Genomic DNA, 14,280 nt, shown 5'->3' on the forward strand with positions numbered 1-14,280 from the left:
AGAAAAACAAATACCATATGCTAACACATATATATGGAATCTAAAAAAAAAAAAATGGTCATGAAGAACCTAGGGGCAAGATGGGAATAAAGACGCAGAATGGACTTGAGGACATGGGGAGGGGGAAGTGTAAGATGGGACAAAGTGAGAGAGTTGCATGGAAATATATACAGTACCAAATATAAAATAGATAGCTAGTGGTAAGCAGCTTTGAGATACTGAGGGGTAGAGTTTCAGTAGCAATTTGACTTTGCTTTGGGGGCTCCCTGGGCTAGACATGTACATTAAAGCCATGAGACAGAACGATACTGACCAGGGATAGTTTGGAGACCAAAAAGGGTAGCAGACTTAGAACAGAGCCAGGAGGAAAATCAATGTTCGAGGACTGGGCAAAGAACAAAGTCACAAATGCATGTGAGAAAAGAGCATGCAAAGTCTTAGGAAGAAAACAAGAAAAGTTTGTTTGGCAGAGATTTTTATCTGAGCATCAGTCTGCTTCCTCTTCTTTCTAGACTATTTTTCCCAGCCTACCAGGATGTTCGGTCTTACCATATGATTAAGCTCTGATTAATGGAATGGGAGCAAAAGTGTTGAAGGTCACTTTCAAAGCTGATGCATAAAAATCTCCCATAATGATCTCTCTTCACCATCCAGTGGCTCAATGTCAACACCCAGAGGAAGCCAGAAACGCTCCTCAACCCCTGAGGGAAAACACTATTGGATTTTACAGAGTGAGAAATAAACTTCTTTCGTGTTAAGCCACCCATATTTAGGGGTATATCTACTGCAGCAGAAGCATTGCCTTCACTCCTACAGTGTGGAATCATAGAAGCCAAGGAAAGAGGCCATTTCAAAAAGGAGGGGATATTCAACAAAGTCAACTGACAGCTGAGAAATCAAGTAAGTTAAATACTGGAAAGAGACTCTCAGATTTAGCAACAAATAGGTCCTGAGTGACCTCTATGTATCAATATTTGCAACTGAAGATTTCAGAATAAACCTAAATATATCTAGCATCTTGTTTTGAGGTTGTTTCTGCACTCATAAAGCAATTCAACTATTTTGACAAACTTTGTGTATCGGGCGTTTTCAATGTCATTTTTCAGTCAAATAAGATTTCTGAGATTGGTTACATGATTGGATTTTGATTTATTGACTTGGTCCTCAGTTTTGACTGAGCAATTATTTAACTTTGACTCAGTTTGAATGAAAAAACAAAGCCTGTTCAAAGTGTCAGAGAAAAATGTGAGATTTATACTAATCAATCAATCAATCAATCAACGAACCAATGGCTGTTTTGCCTGTTTGAAACAATTACACCTACTGTGAACTCTTTGAATTTTCTAAATCAGTGATTTAAACCTAAATTTTATACCCACTAAACCTTAGTGTGCATAATAGTCATGAAGACTTAGTTAAAAATGTAGAGGCCCAGAACCCCACATCCAAATATTCTAATTCAGCAAATATTGGGTCTTGGGTCCAAGAATTCACCTTTTTTTTTCACCTTTTTTTTTTGACAAGCACCTCGGGTGATTCTGATAGGAGTGGTCCTCAGCCCACACTTTGCTAAACACTGATCTGCATCTACTGGAATGCTTTAAAATTCAAATTTGTTCTCAAAAGAGGAACTACATCTAAGCTGGAGGAGTTGGCATCAGAAACAAAATTTGAAAAAAAAAAAAAATCAGAAAAGCATTTTTGTTATAAAGCAATGGCAGGGAGAGTTACAAAAAGCAATGTCACATTTTTCTTTCCTTATAAATTTACAGGCATTATTTACTCCATTTTAATACATTCTCTCCTCATTGTGAAATCCAAATAAAATGTTAATTCAGTGATGACATTTTCTCCTTTCAGAGTCCCAGAATACAATTAGCAAGTGATGCAACAAGCTCCTATAGTATTTTGCTGCATTATGAACACATTACAAAAACAAGAATGGTTTTTACCAATTTCAGATGCACAGAAAGGCAGCTGAAGATAATATCACCTACTACATTCTGCTATTGCCTGAAGCCTGTGCCTTAGGCATCTCGCACAATGCCTGTTTACCATTAAAATTTCATTTACTCCCATTAATTCGATTTCTGAAAGAATTTCTCTATTGGCAGCAATTTCATATGTGGAGAAGTAAGCAACTGAGCCTTTCAGAAGCTTGTATACAAGAGGTTTATGGGGGACTCCATATTCCATGCCCAGCCTGAGTTTGTGCTGAGCTAACTTCGGTAGGTAACCCAACTAATTTGGAAAAAAGAAGGAAAGAAGGAAGGAAGGAAGGAAGGAAGGAAGGGAGGGAGGGAGGGAGGGAGGGAGGGAGGGAGGGAGGGAAGGAGGGAGAAATGAGAGATTGCAGTTTATCAACTCCAGTGGACCAGAAGAACCAATTTTAGTGATATGAGCCTGTACAATGACTATAGTCATCATACATAGCATAGCTTCATATGAACTATCTATTGACAAGTTGAAAGAAAGCTTGAAAAGCTGAATTAAAAGGGGAATTGGTTATGCATATAAACTTTGGGCAAAACTTGAAAGCCAGTTTTCATCAAGTAAGGTTATATGCCACTTTTACCTGGTAGCATCATTCTGACAGAACCTTAATCCCCAGCAAATTCACCTTTTAAGACAGCCCTCCCACTCCTTTTCTTTATAATTTAAAGAATAGGACCTCAACCTCCCACCCCATCCAGATGCATATCCATTTAAAACACTTTTTCTTCTGCTTTCTCTTTATTCTCTCTGGATCTCAGTTTCCTCATTTGTCAAGATGGCATAGTAATAGAACCAACCTCATTCAGTTGTGAGAATTAAATGAGATAAGGAATGTAAAATGTTTAGGAAAATGTCTGGCATTTTGTAAGTCTTATACAAATGTTGTTCATGAAAAATACTAGGCACAGGTGTTTCTGCCACACCACCATATGTATCCATTCTTCACTTTTTTGCAAAATCACACACTAAACATAAGAGCACTCATGGGAAAAATAGGGTCAGGAGCAGACAGTGCAAAACCTAGGGCACTTTTTAACCAGGACACTAACAAAAACAATAAGATTCTGGAAGATACTAGAAGAGGTAAATCTCCACTGGTCTTTGCCCCACAATCTGAGCCAGTCTACCCTTTGAGGACTCAGACCCTGGAACTCAAGCTTCCCTTTGGAGATACAGATCTCTAACAAGAGCCACTTTACAAAAGGACAGTTACATCCAAAATAAAAAATATGATTCAGAAGTTTGGGGGTTCTTTTGTTGTTATTTTCTTGTTTTAACACAGGAAAGTGCCCAGGTTCTTAATCTGCATTTACAGTCTTCTCAGGTAGTTTAGCATAATGGACAATAGAGCAGGTCTCCACACTATTGAACCAGCCACCGTTTGCACTAAAGGCAAACATTTGGAGACTTCTCAGCTTTTTTCTTTTTTGAATCTCTTCAAATATCATTAAAGCTTGTATTTTATTGAACTGTGAAAAAGCTGAACCTTGATCACCTCCAAGAATGATCACACTACGAAAAATCATGTTTGGTCCAATTTGTTTTCTGCGTTATGCTGATATCATTCCTGTAATTACCAATTGAATGTGAGTTGATTTGCATTTTAAAATATTTTCTGTAGCAGAACAGACTGTAGATGTAATAAAAAAAAAATTCAAAGGATTTGAGCATTGTGCTATGGTAAACAGTGCCTCAAAAGTCCAACTCCCTCCCCACACTGTATTCTTTTCAGAAGTGACAACCTCCGATCTTTTTTTTAAACATTTATTTATTTATTTATTTTTTATACAGCAGGCTCTTATTAGTTATCTATTTTATACATATTTGTGTATACATGTGAATCTCAATCTCCCAATTCATCACACCACCACCACCCCCGCCGCTTTCCCTCCTTGGTGTCCATACATTTGTTCTCTACATCTGTGTCTCTATTTCTACCTTGCAAACTGGTTCATCTGTACCATTTTTCTAGATTCCACATATATGTGTTAATATACTATATTTGTTTTTCTCTTTCTGATTTACTTCACTCTGTATGAAATCTCTAGGTCCATCCACATCTCTACAAATGCCCCAATTTCATTCCTTTTTATGGCTGAGTAATACTCCATTGTATATATGTACCACGTCTTCTCTATCCACTCATCTGTCGATGGACATTTAGGTTGCTTCCATGACCTGGGTGTCGTAAATAGTGCTGCAATGAAACTTGGAGTGCATGTGTCTTTTTGAATTATGGTTTTCTCTGGGTATATGCCCAGTAGTGGGATTGCTGGGTCATATGGTAATTCTATTTTTAGTGTTTTAAGGAACCTCCATACTCTTCTCCATAGTGGCTGTATCAATTTACATTCCCACCAGCAGCGCAAGAGGGTTCCCTTTTCTCCACACCCTCTCCAGCATTTGTTGTTTGTAGATTTTCTGATGATGCCCATTCTAACCGGTGTGAGGTGACACCTCACTGTAGTTTTGATTTGCATTTCTCTAGTAATTTCTCATGTGCCTCTTGGCCATCTGTATGTCTTCTTTGGAGAAATGCCTATTTAGGTCATCTGCCCATTTTTTGATTGGGGACAACTGCTGATCTTGTTAGAAGTTTGGAATAGTGTGTGCATTGGTGCACCCTGGTGGTTAGCAAAGGACAGTCAGACTTGCTCTATTTGGCTAATATATTAACGAAAGAAGGCAGCTCTATTCTTTTAACTTCCTTTATATCTCAGCCAGTAATAAACAAACAAATAAAACTCAATTCCAAGCTTTCTCAGAGGACATTCTTTTGTTGTTGGGTTTTTTGTTTTTTTTTTTCATTTCTTTGATCATCACTCCTTGCTTGTTGTTGTTGTTTTTTTTTCTTTTCTCATTTCTCCCTCACAACTGAGATGGAAAATAAGTACACCTCACTGTAGTTTTGATTTGCATTTCTCTAGTAATTTCTCATGTGCCTCTTGGCCATCTGTATGTCTTCTTTGGAGAAATGCCTATTTAGGTCATCTGCCCATTTTTTGATTGGGGACAACTGCTGATCTTGTTAGAAGTTTGGAATAGTGTGTGCATTGGTGCACCCTGGTGGTTAGCAAAGGACAGTCAGACTTGCTCTATTTGGCTAATATATTAACGAAAGAAGGCAGCTCTATTCTTTTAACTTCCTTTATATCTCAGCCAGTAATAAACAAACAAATAAAACTCAATTCCAAGCTTTCTCAGAGGACATTCTTTTGTTGTTGGGTTTTTTGTTTTTTTTTTTCATTTCTTTGATCATCACTCCTTGCTTGTTGTTGTTTTTTTTTTTTTTTCTTTTCTCATTTCTCCCTCACAACTGAGATGGAAAATAAGTAGATTTCTACTTCTTGTTCTAAAAGCAAGAGGTGTTTCTCTGAAAGATTTTAGCTCCTAGATCCTTTGAGGGTAACTAATGGAATGTGATATTACAACAAGCAGCAGTTCTCAAATTGCTTGTGGACCCTCTTCAAGATAACTGGTCCTGGTATAGATTACTTGTCACACTCACTCTTCCTGCTCTTGTTGGGGAACAATATCACCAGAGGGAAGAGGAACCAAGAACTGCTATGAATAAGGCATCAACTGCTGTACCAGCAACAAGAAAATAAGTCTCGTTTGTTGTCAGCATTTGTTCTACTAGATATGTGGCCACAGCCTAGAGGGAACATAGCCACACTCTAAGGATCCCAGTGGTAGAAAAATCACAATGCAGAACACAGCTCATTGCACTCCATCTCTCCACAGCCCCAGGCTACACAAGTTTCTTTGAAAGGTAAAGTTTTCTGAGGTCCTGCACCTAATCTGTCAATATATGAACGGTAGTCAGACTACAGTGGAGACTTGCTTCGTTTTACATAGATGAAGTTGATCCATCAGGTTTACCCACATTAGTTGCGACCATGAACAAAAGAGAAGGCAGCAGATCTCAGAAGAATGCAAAGCAGAATGCAGAGCTCAATTCCTCCTCAATTAGGAGATACAGAGTGCAGGAAAGGGAAGATCATCGTACCCCTTAGAGAGGGATGGCCTTTTTGACCAGGTTTTGAATCCCCTCATCCTTGCAGCCATTTCCCACGGCCTCACCAGTGGATAGGATGTCATCAGTATCCATCATACTGCATCTGCCTTATTTCCTAGACCCTCCATGTAAACTCAGAACTCCTAATGGTAAAGTCTAGAATTCTGGCCACATGTCCCCTGAAACTACATTCTTTCTGAGGTCAGTAGCAATTCTCAAATCCAATGGATAAAACCGAGTCCTCACTTGGCTGATGTTTGTACTATATTTGACCTAACTGTACAGTCCCATACCCTCCTCTCAGAAATGATCTTCTCCCCATGGTTCGTTCTCTTTGTGGGTCAATGCCTCTCTCACTCTCACTTTCACTCTGACTGCCTGTTCCTTCATTTCTGCCTCTCTCAGCTTCACAGCTCCATTTTCTTATCCACAGACTTTGTAAGGCCTGCAGCATTTCTGCTGCCCTGCATCATTAACTTACTTGTGGCTTTAGCTTGTCATGAGATCAGAGCTGACCGCATGTCTCCATGATCATTTGATCCAGTGTATAATAGTGTATGGTCAGGCAGAGTCACCGACCATGTATCTTAAGACAAATGTCTGAGATAGAGAATCTGCTTGGTCACAACCAAGCCAAAGGATGGACTGACTTTGAGCAGGTATACGCTCTGGTCTAATCAGCTGTAGATGGTGATAAGTACACTACCCAGTCAGAAAGCCCCAGACGGAGCATTGGGCAAAGGCCAACTTACTGTAAGTTTATGGCATAGGAGTTCTTCACTCTGTGCCCCCAGCTCGTCTCTACCATAATCCATTATTTATCTCTTGTTATTCTCCTACCTTCCCCACTTTTGCTACATCCACAATGGAAGTTTTGCCATTTTTTCCATACTTTTTCAAGCTTTTGCAAATGTCCGCCTGAACTGTCCTTTACCATTTCTTTGTCTGCAAAATTTATTTCTTAAGATCCAAATTCACCTTCTCTGGAATAATTTCCTTACCCTTGTAGGCACTGTTGTCATCTCTAGGTTCCCATTCTCCTTTGTATTTATTCCATTCTAGTACATTTTCATAGTTACTATACCCCATGGGCCCTGTTTATTAACTTGTCTTCCCTAATAGAATGCGAGCCCCTGGAGGGACACGTCTAGCTCTTAGTCATCATGGCTTTTTCACAGTGCTTGGGACTGTGTCAGGAATGCAGTAGGGAGGCAATAAAGGTTTTCTGAAAGAATCCTTTCAGAAAACATGTCATCGACTGCTGTCACTTTGCGATATTTAGCTAGAAGCTGAGCTGTGGTGGAGGGTTCAAGATGGTTTTCTCACATGCCTGGTAGCCTGGGTGCAGGGGCATGGGGGTGGTGGCTGGGAGATTGGACTCAGCTGGGATGCTCCTGGTCTCCACGTAGTCTCAGGACCTCTTCAGCAGTGACACTGAACTTTGTAAATGACAGCTTCAGCCTCCAAGAGACCACGGCAAAAGTTGCTATCTTCCTAAAGATCAGGACCAGAACTGATGCAGTGTTGCTCTTACTGAACTCTATTGGTCAAAGCAGTGACAGGCTGGGCTAGATTCAAGGGTGTGGAGGAATAGACTTCATCAGTAGCTTGTGATACAAGCAGAGAAGAAATAAAGGTGGCCATCCTAAGGACAGCTACCATGGAAATAAAATTTTATTTCTTTAAAGAAGGTGGGTAACTTGATTCAGGTTTAAATCTGTCAATGAATAATTATGGAATATGTATTGTGGGCCTTACTCTCTGCTCAGTTTTATTTGGCCTGCCTTAAAGCCCTTAGAAGGCCTCTTTTCATGATAGTTGTTACTGCTGATGATGCTTCTTGGAAAAACCATCTCAATTTGGCCTTAAAAAAAAACAGCCTTCCCTGGGTTGAGTCTCAGAGGAGGCAAAGTCTCATTCTAGCTACCTGTGTGATTTGAGGCAACTTAGCAGAACTTTTCAGAGTTTCTGTTTCTTTATCTGCAATATTTTATTTAACTAGTCTTAGTATCTACTCTATATCTGTTCTGGTCTAAGTACTAATGATACAAAGAAACACAGGACTATTTATGCCTCAAAGAACTCACAAGGAAAGAGGCACATTCATATGTAAGTATAATGCACAGTTTTACAACAGTTAGTACTGATTGCTAAGGTCTCTTTCATGTCTTAAGTTGTGTGACTCTATGAGTTTTTTGGGTTTTTTTTTGTTTTTTTTTTTTGTGTGTGTGTGTGGTATGCGGGCCTCCCCCTGCTGTGGCCTCTCCCGTTGCGGAGCACAGGCTCCGGACGCGCAGGCTCAGCGGCCATGGCTCACGGGCCCAGCCGCTCCGCGGCATGTGGGATCCTCCCGGACCGGGGCGCGAACCCGGTTCCCCTGCATCGGCAGGCGGACGCGCAACCACTGCGCCACCAGGGAAGCCCCTGACTCTATGAGTTTTGATTAACTTATACATAATTTATATGTAAATGAGTGTCTTTGAAGAAATTATTCTCTTAAGGATTTAAAATATGCATCTGTACAATTTGTTTACATTATTAATTTGTAATTGACTGCATTTTAATCTCTTCTTACAGAGTCATAAGACTCTAGAACTGAAAGTGGTTAAGAATGCATTCACTCCAATCCCTTCTTCTATAGACAAAAAAACTGAGACACAGAGAGGTTAAGGAACTTGGCTTACATCACACAGCTTGTTACTGGAAAAGGAGGCCACCCCAATGCGTTCTGCACTTCACAGACCTGCTTGCTTTTAAACACACTTTCGTCCATTATCTCTTTGCCCACTGAGATGCTAAATTCTAGAGCTCTGCCAGTTTTACTGCATCTTGTTCACCTTTTCCAGAATTCCTGTACTGTTTTGATGTAGAGAGTCTCTCTACCTCACAAATTTTGGAATTCATATGGTGGTGATATGTTAACACTTCTCTGGCCATGGGGGAAGGTCCCTAACTATGTACACACTAAGACATATGGTTACCAATTCTACTTTCACTTGCACTGTAATTCCTAACAGGAGTGAGCCTAGAAAATATAGTTGTTCACAAAAGTAAAAATTTTCCTTATTCAAACCATAGTATTAGACTACTTTTTTATTACTCATAATCAACAAGACATGTACTAGAGACATGGCTTTTCTGAACCTCTTTTCTTTCTCTGAGCTGTCAGGGAGAAGCACAGATGTCCAGACTACTGGCGCTGGAATTGATCTTAGAATACCTTGAAGTCAGTCTCCACATTTTCCAGATATGAAAACTGAGACCAGGGCTTAGCAGGCTTTTCTAGGTCCCACAGACAGTCGTCAGAACTTAGAGTCCAGCTTTCTCATTCCCAAGCAGTGCCTGTGTCTAAACGAAGGCGCTTTGCTGGAGCATCCTCAGAAAATTATATTGTAATTTTGGAGGAATGCAAAAAATGAAAGTAAAGCTATTCTCCCCCAAAAAGAAATGCTAATAGTTGCTATACATCAGAGAAAAGCTTTCGAAATCTATCCTTCTCTCTCATTCACAAAGACATTTTCTTCTCAGGTGGTTCAATCGGTCTATACAGATAGACCCTGGATGATAGGTAAACAGCAAGTTGTCTTAAGGCAAGTACGACAAGAGGGGTGAGACTTTCACATTTGCCTCAGTAATGCTTTGTTGATATCAAAATGGTTTGCCATGGAAATTCCTTGAGCCATTGTTTTCTGCCTACAGATGGTTTCCTCAAATTTTTTCAAATTAAGACATTGTTAAAAAAAAAAAAAAAAAAAAAAAAAAAAAATGCAAAGGGGCTTCCCTGGTGGCGCAGTGGTTGCGCGTCCGCCTGCCGATACAGCAACTTCAGCCAAGACGAGTGTGGACACACTATAAACCAGAGCAGAAACTATTGGGAGACAGCCAGGCCTTGCAGCAGCGGTGAGCACATTTGTGCCCAGTGGTGGCATATCGGTCTCTTTGCTATTTCTCTTCATTTAGCCCCCAAAGACCACCAAATCTTCCTGTGTAAATCTTTTTAACTCTTGTTCACTCTTCCCTCTAAACTTATACTCCTTATCTTACTGTGATCTTTCTCGTGTTTTCCTTTTTTTGTGTGTGTGTGTGTGTGTGTGTGTGTTTTCCTTTTTGCAGGTATCAGCATAAATCTAAGACAGGACAATGTTCAGGCACCGCAAGAGTTTATATCACATAAACCAATCATCTGAGACAAAAAAATCAATAGTTCACTTTTAATCTCTATGTATTGATGTTATATAGACCTCTCTTGACTCTACCTGTATTTTGAGTTGGATAGGAAGCATTTGGTTTATTTTCAGAATAGGCTCCAGTGAGTAGGTTCATCTCTCTTGACCTAATTATGAAGAAAACACTTATATCTTTCAAAAATATCCTGATTCTGACTCCCAGACAGAAATGCTACTGGGGTCTTCCCTAGTGGCACACTGGTTAGTAATCAGCCTGCTAATGCAGGGACACGGGTTTGAGCCCTGGTCCGGGAAGATCCCACATGCCGTGGAGCAACTAAGCCCGTGCACCACAACTACTGAGCCTGCGCTCTAGAACCCGAGAGCCACAACTACTGAGCCCGCACACCACAACTACTGAAGCCCGCACGCCTAGAGCCCGTGCTCCACAAGAAGAGAAGCCACCGCGGTGAGAAGCCCGCGCACCGCAGTGAAGAGTAGCCCCCATTCGTCACAACTAGAGAAAGCTCACATGCAGCAATGAAGACCCAACGCAGTCAAAAATAAACAAACAAACAAACAAATAAATAAATAAATAAAAGAAATGCTCTTGGATTCAAATCTGACCTTTGGGGTACAAATGCTGGAGGCTATTCACTTACTCTTCTCAGTGGGATTTGCTGATATTTTCCTCTGGTTCTAAGGTAGCCAGAAGTCATGTCTTTAAGACAGCTTTTAAAAAATTAAACAGAGAAAGCAAAAAGCTAGCCTCAAGGATACAGGCAAACAGAGGCTAGACTCATCTTTCTGGCAGACTGAGACATCTCCATCTGGTTGTGGCAGCAAGCCTAATGAGAAGGAAAGGCATTAATTGAATAAACAAAACATCACAGTTTGATCAGAGGAGGCAATACAGGCAGTTAGCCAGCTCCCAGCTTTTTCTAGGAAGGAATTACACATATTACAAGGACTTGGTTTGGTTTCACCCTCCACAATCACTTCCAGAGAAAGAACTTCAGCGTATATGCTTCTGAATCATTGAACTTATCCTGCATTTGGGCTTTACCTCAGAGGCTAAAGTTAACTGTAACATCTTGGTTGCATCCCTTCTGCATGAGAAGAGACTGAAAGATAGAACTATCCCAGGCTCCAGGTTTGAGGAGATACATAGCCTAGAACAGTCTCTTGGCTCTCTTCACTTGCTGGCTCCCATACCCCTGGTGTCTTACAGTCTACCCTCGGGGAAGTTGGGAACGCTCCTCTTTGGGTCCTGTCTTCTCTCCACTACACTATTCATGGTGGAGAAAGACGATATGAAAAGCTCTGAGTGCTGTTTTTTCTCTATTATCTGGTCCCTAGCACAGCTGTGGTACCTCATTGGAACCTGGCCTAATGGTTTTATGCAGTCAGGTAATTATTCACAGGACTTATCTTCACTGAGCACATTCTGGGGAGAAAAATAATAGCAGGATACAGGAAACATTATCTGCCTCAAATTCAAAATTGGCTTGCAAAGACTTGATTCTGGTTGATGTTATGAAAGGAAAATGAATGGTCTGCTTTTCTTGGGTATGAATACATTTGCTGAGCCCCTCCCCAAAACTTCACAACCATATATCAAAAAATACAGGTGTTCCATACTGTTTTCCAGTGATGGAGATGGAAAATAGAACCGTGTATATTACCTCTGTTGGTCCTTGTTGACCAACACAATACCACAATGGTATGCATATGTGCCATGATATTGAGGGAGGGAAGTCCCATCTCTATTTAAATTTATATGTTATGGCTCCAGGTGACCTCTATTAAAACATACAAATGTTACCTGGAAGGGAGACATGCTGACCCTTTGATCCCCGAAGAGCAATTTAGCAGGTTTGGTTACAGTTAGGTAGCTTGCATCCAAAGCCATAAAGAGACACAAGATTTTTTGATAGAGAAGGAAATTAAGAAAGATTTCTTAGAAGTTCGGGTCTTTGTAAGTTGTAAAATAAGGACACTATACACTCAGGGGCTATCACTCAAGATCTGAGCGCCTAGGTGATATTTAGAGAGAAACAACTAGAAGTCCAGGAGGAGGGAAACCATAGAGAAAGTTGGGAGAGATGACAGTGATGACAGATAAGGTAAAATAGTGCCGCAGGCAAAGCTTAAGTGAAACTCACCTTTGATTTGAATGTGAACTTTGAGGAATTCAAATGACCTTAAGAAGAGTAAATCTTGTTCAGATATATTACTTGAAATTTGTATGTAGACTTTTAAAAAAGTCGAAAAAACTAAAAACAACAAACATCTTGCAGCCAACTGACCTGAAGTTTGGATTCATCCTTTTCAAATGGAAGAGTGAGTGGGACTATTGGCCTATAAATTACCAGTACTTGGTCACTTGTTCTATTGGTCACTGCAAGAACTATCATTGCTTCCCATGGTCAGTGTTAGGGAGGCACCTCCATGAAATAGCCTTTTGCCCCTGCTACTTTTCCATCTTGGTCACTTCACACTGCTGTTAATGACTTATGCTTCAATCCAATCCCAATTACAAAAACAAAAGCAACACTGACCTTTATACTCCAGCATTTCTTATGGCAATAACTTTCTTCCCTAGGTTGTGGCCAAGATGACCATACCTTAGCCAAAATCATCTGACAAATAAAACTGGTTATTTTACCTCCTGATCCATGGATAAAGAATCATATATATATTAGAAACATCCCCCTGTTTGAAGGAATGCTTTACAGAGAGTGGGTGAAACGAATTTGTTTTGTGTTTATACCTTCTATTGGATGTTCAAACATATTGATATCTCTACTCAATTAAGTCTTTTCATAATGTCTTAATGCCTGGTTTCAGAGTGACTCCAAACGCAGTAACATGAAGTTCAGTCATGAAATGGGTGGCAGTGTACATAGAAGAGTAAAATTTCTGAGAATCTCAATCTTCCTAAATCAAAGAATGCCTTCCAAGTTTTTGGAGATTACTATGAAAGGAAACATTAAAAAATGATTAAATTTCATCCCAAAATTGGAAAATGAGTTATATAGGCACAGAAACTTCAGAAACTTCCTCTTCCTAAAATCATAGCTAACACCCAATGTAAGCAACTGTAATTTAAATTCTCCAGGGCTGTGCCCAGGGGCCTGCTGGCTTTATGTAAGGTGGCAGTGTGCTAGAAACTGCTCACCTCACTACAGGCAACTTGTGAACATTTCCCAGAAAACAAAAGAGTTTCTACGATTCCAAGTGCTCAGCATTGGGACAACTGTGAAGGGTTAATAGTGTTGAACCTGAAAAATAGGATTGCAAATTAACGTTAGCCCCGTTAAGAGCCCAGACATCATTGTTTACACTGATGATGGAATAAACATCAGACAGAAAATCCATACATATATCAAGGAACAGAGGATAAAACAAACCATCTATTTAGTTTGGTCTTGACCAAGTAAACGTTTTTATCGTTTGTTTCCTCCATGAAGAAGAACTAAGGTTGGACTCATATCTTTTAAGTTTCATCAAATGTTTGATTTAATGATTTTTCAAGTCGACCAAGGAACTAACCTCTTCAAGTCCATTAGAGCGCTCTCCCCTAAAGGCAACATCAATTTATTAAATTCTTTTTTTTTTAAGCTTTTAAGATGTAATTTCTCATCCATGATAGTGACCCAGAATTCAGTCAGTTCTTTACGATTGAACTAAAAAACTCATGAACATCTTGGTTAATCTCACTGTTTATGTTGAGATATTGCTACTTCCATCCAACAAGTCTCTAGCTTTACAACTGTTTCATATAAATAGATCCATGTGAGCTTTCAAAAATATTTTTGTAAATCCTTTATGGTGAAATTGAGTTTCATTGTGTATTTCTCTGTTCTCAATTTTTTGCGTTATGCTGGAAAGTAAAATAGATAAAATAATTATTTGGCTTTGAACTGCGTTTCGGCTATTACATTACAGTTAGTTGAAATATACTTTAGTTTTGTGTTAGAAAACTCTTTGCCATTATCTTAATCCTCACAACAATCATCTGTATTTCCAAACTACAGCACCGGAGCACTTGAACGACTGGGTCCCAAGGTCTAACATTTGGAAAGGGACAGATATGCC

The 14,280-nt window shown here is 39.8% G+C and overlaps 1 protein-coding gene across 1 annotated transcript in view; it reads right to left on the reverse strand.

The window, feature by feature from the left end:
• Positions 1-3,521, reverse strand: part of LOC114486793 (uncharacterized) — an 11,327-nt gene extending 7,806 nt beyond the window's left edge. Inside the window, exon 1 of the mRNA XM_028493423.2 lies at positions 3,309-3,521. Coding sequence (XP_028349224.2) covers positions 3,309-3,521 — 213 coding nt within the window. The remainder of the gene's footprint in view (positions 1-3,308) is intronic.
• Positions 3,522-14,280: the final 10,759 nt, after the last annotated feature.

This window comes from Physeter macrocephalus, chromosome 8 (genome assembly GCF_002837175.3).
Source record: "Physeter macrocephalus isolate SW-GA chromosome 8, ASM283717v5, whole genome shotgun sequence".
Taxonomy (NCBI): domain Eukaryota; kingdom Metazoa; phylum Chordata; class Mammalia; order Artiodactyla; family Physeteridae; genus Physeter; species Physeter macrocephalus.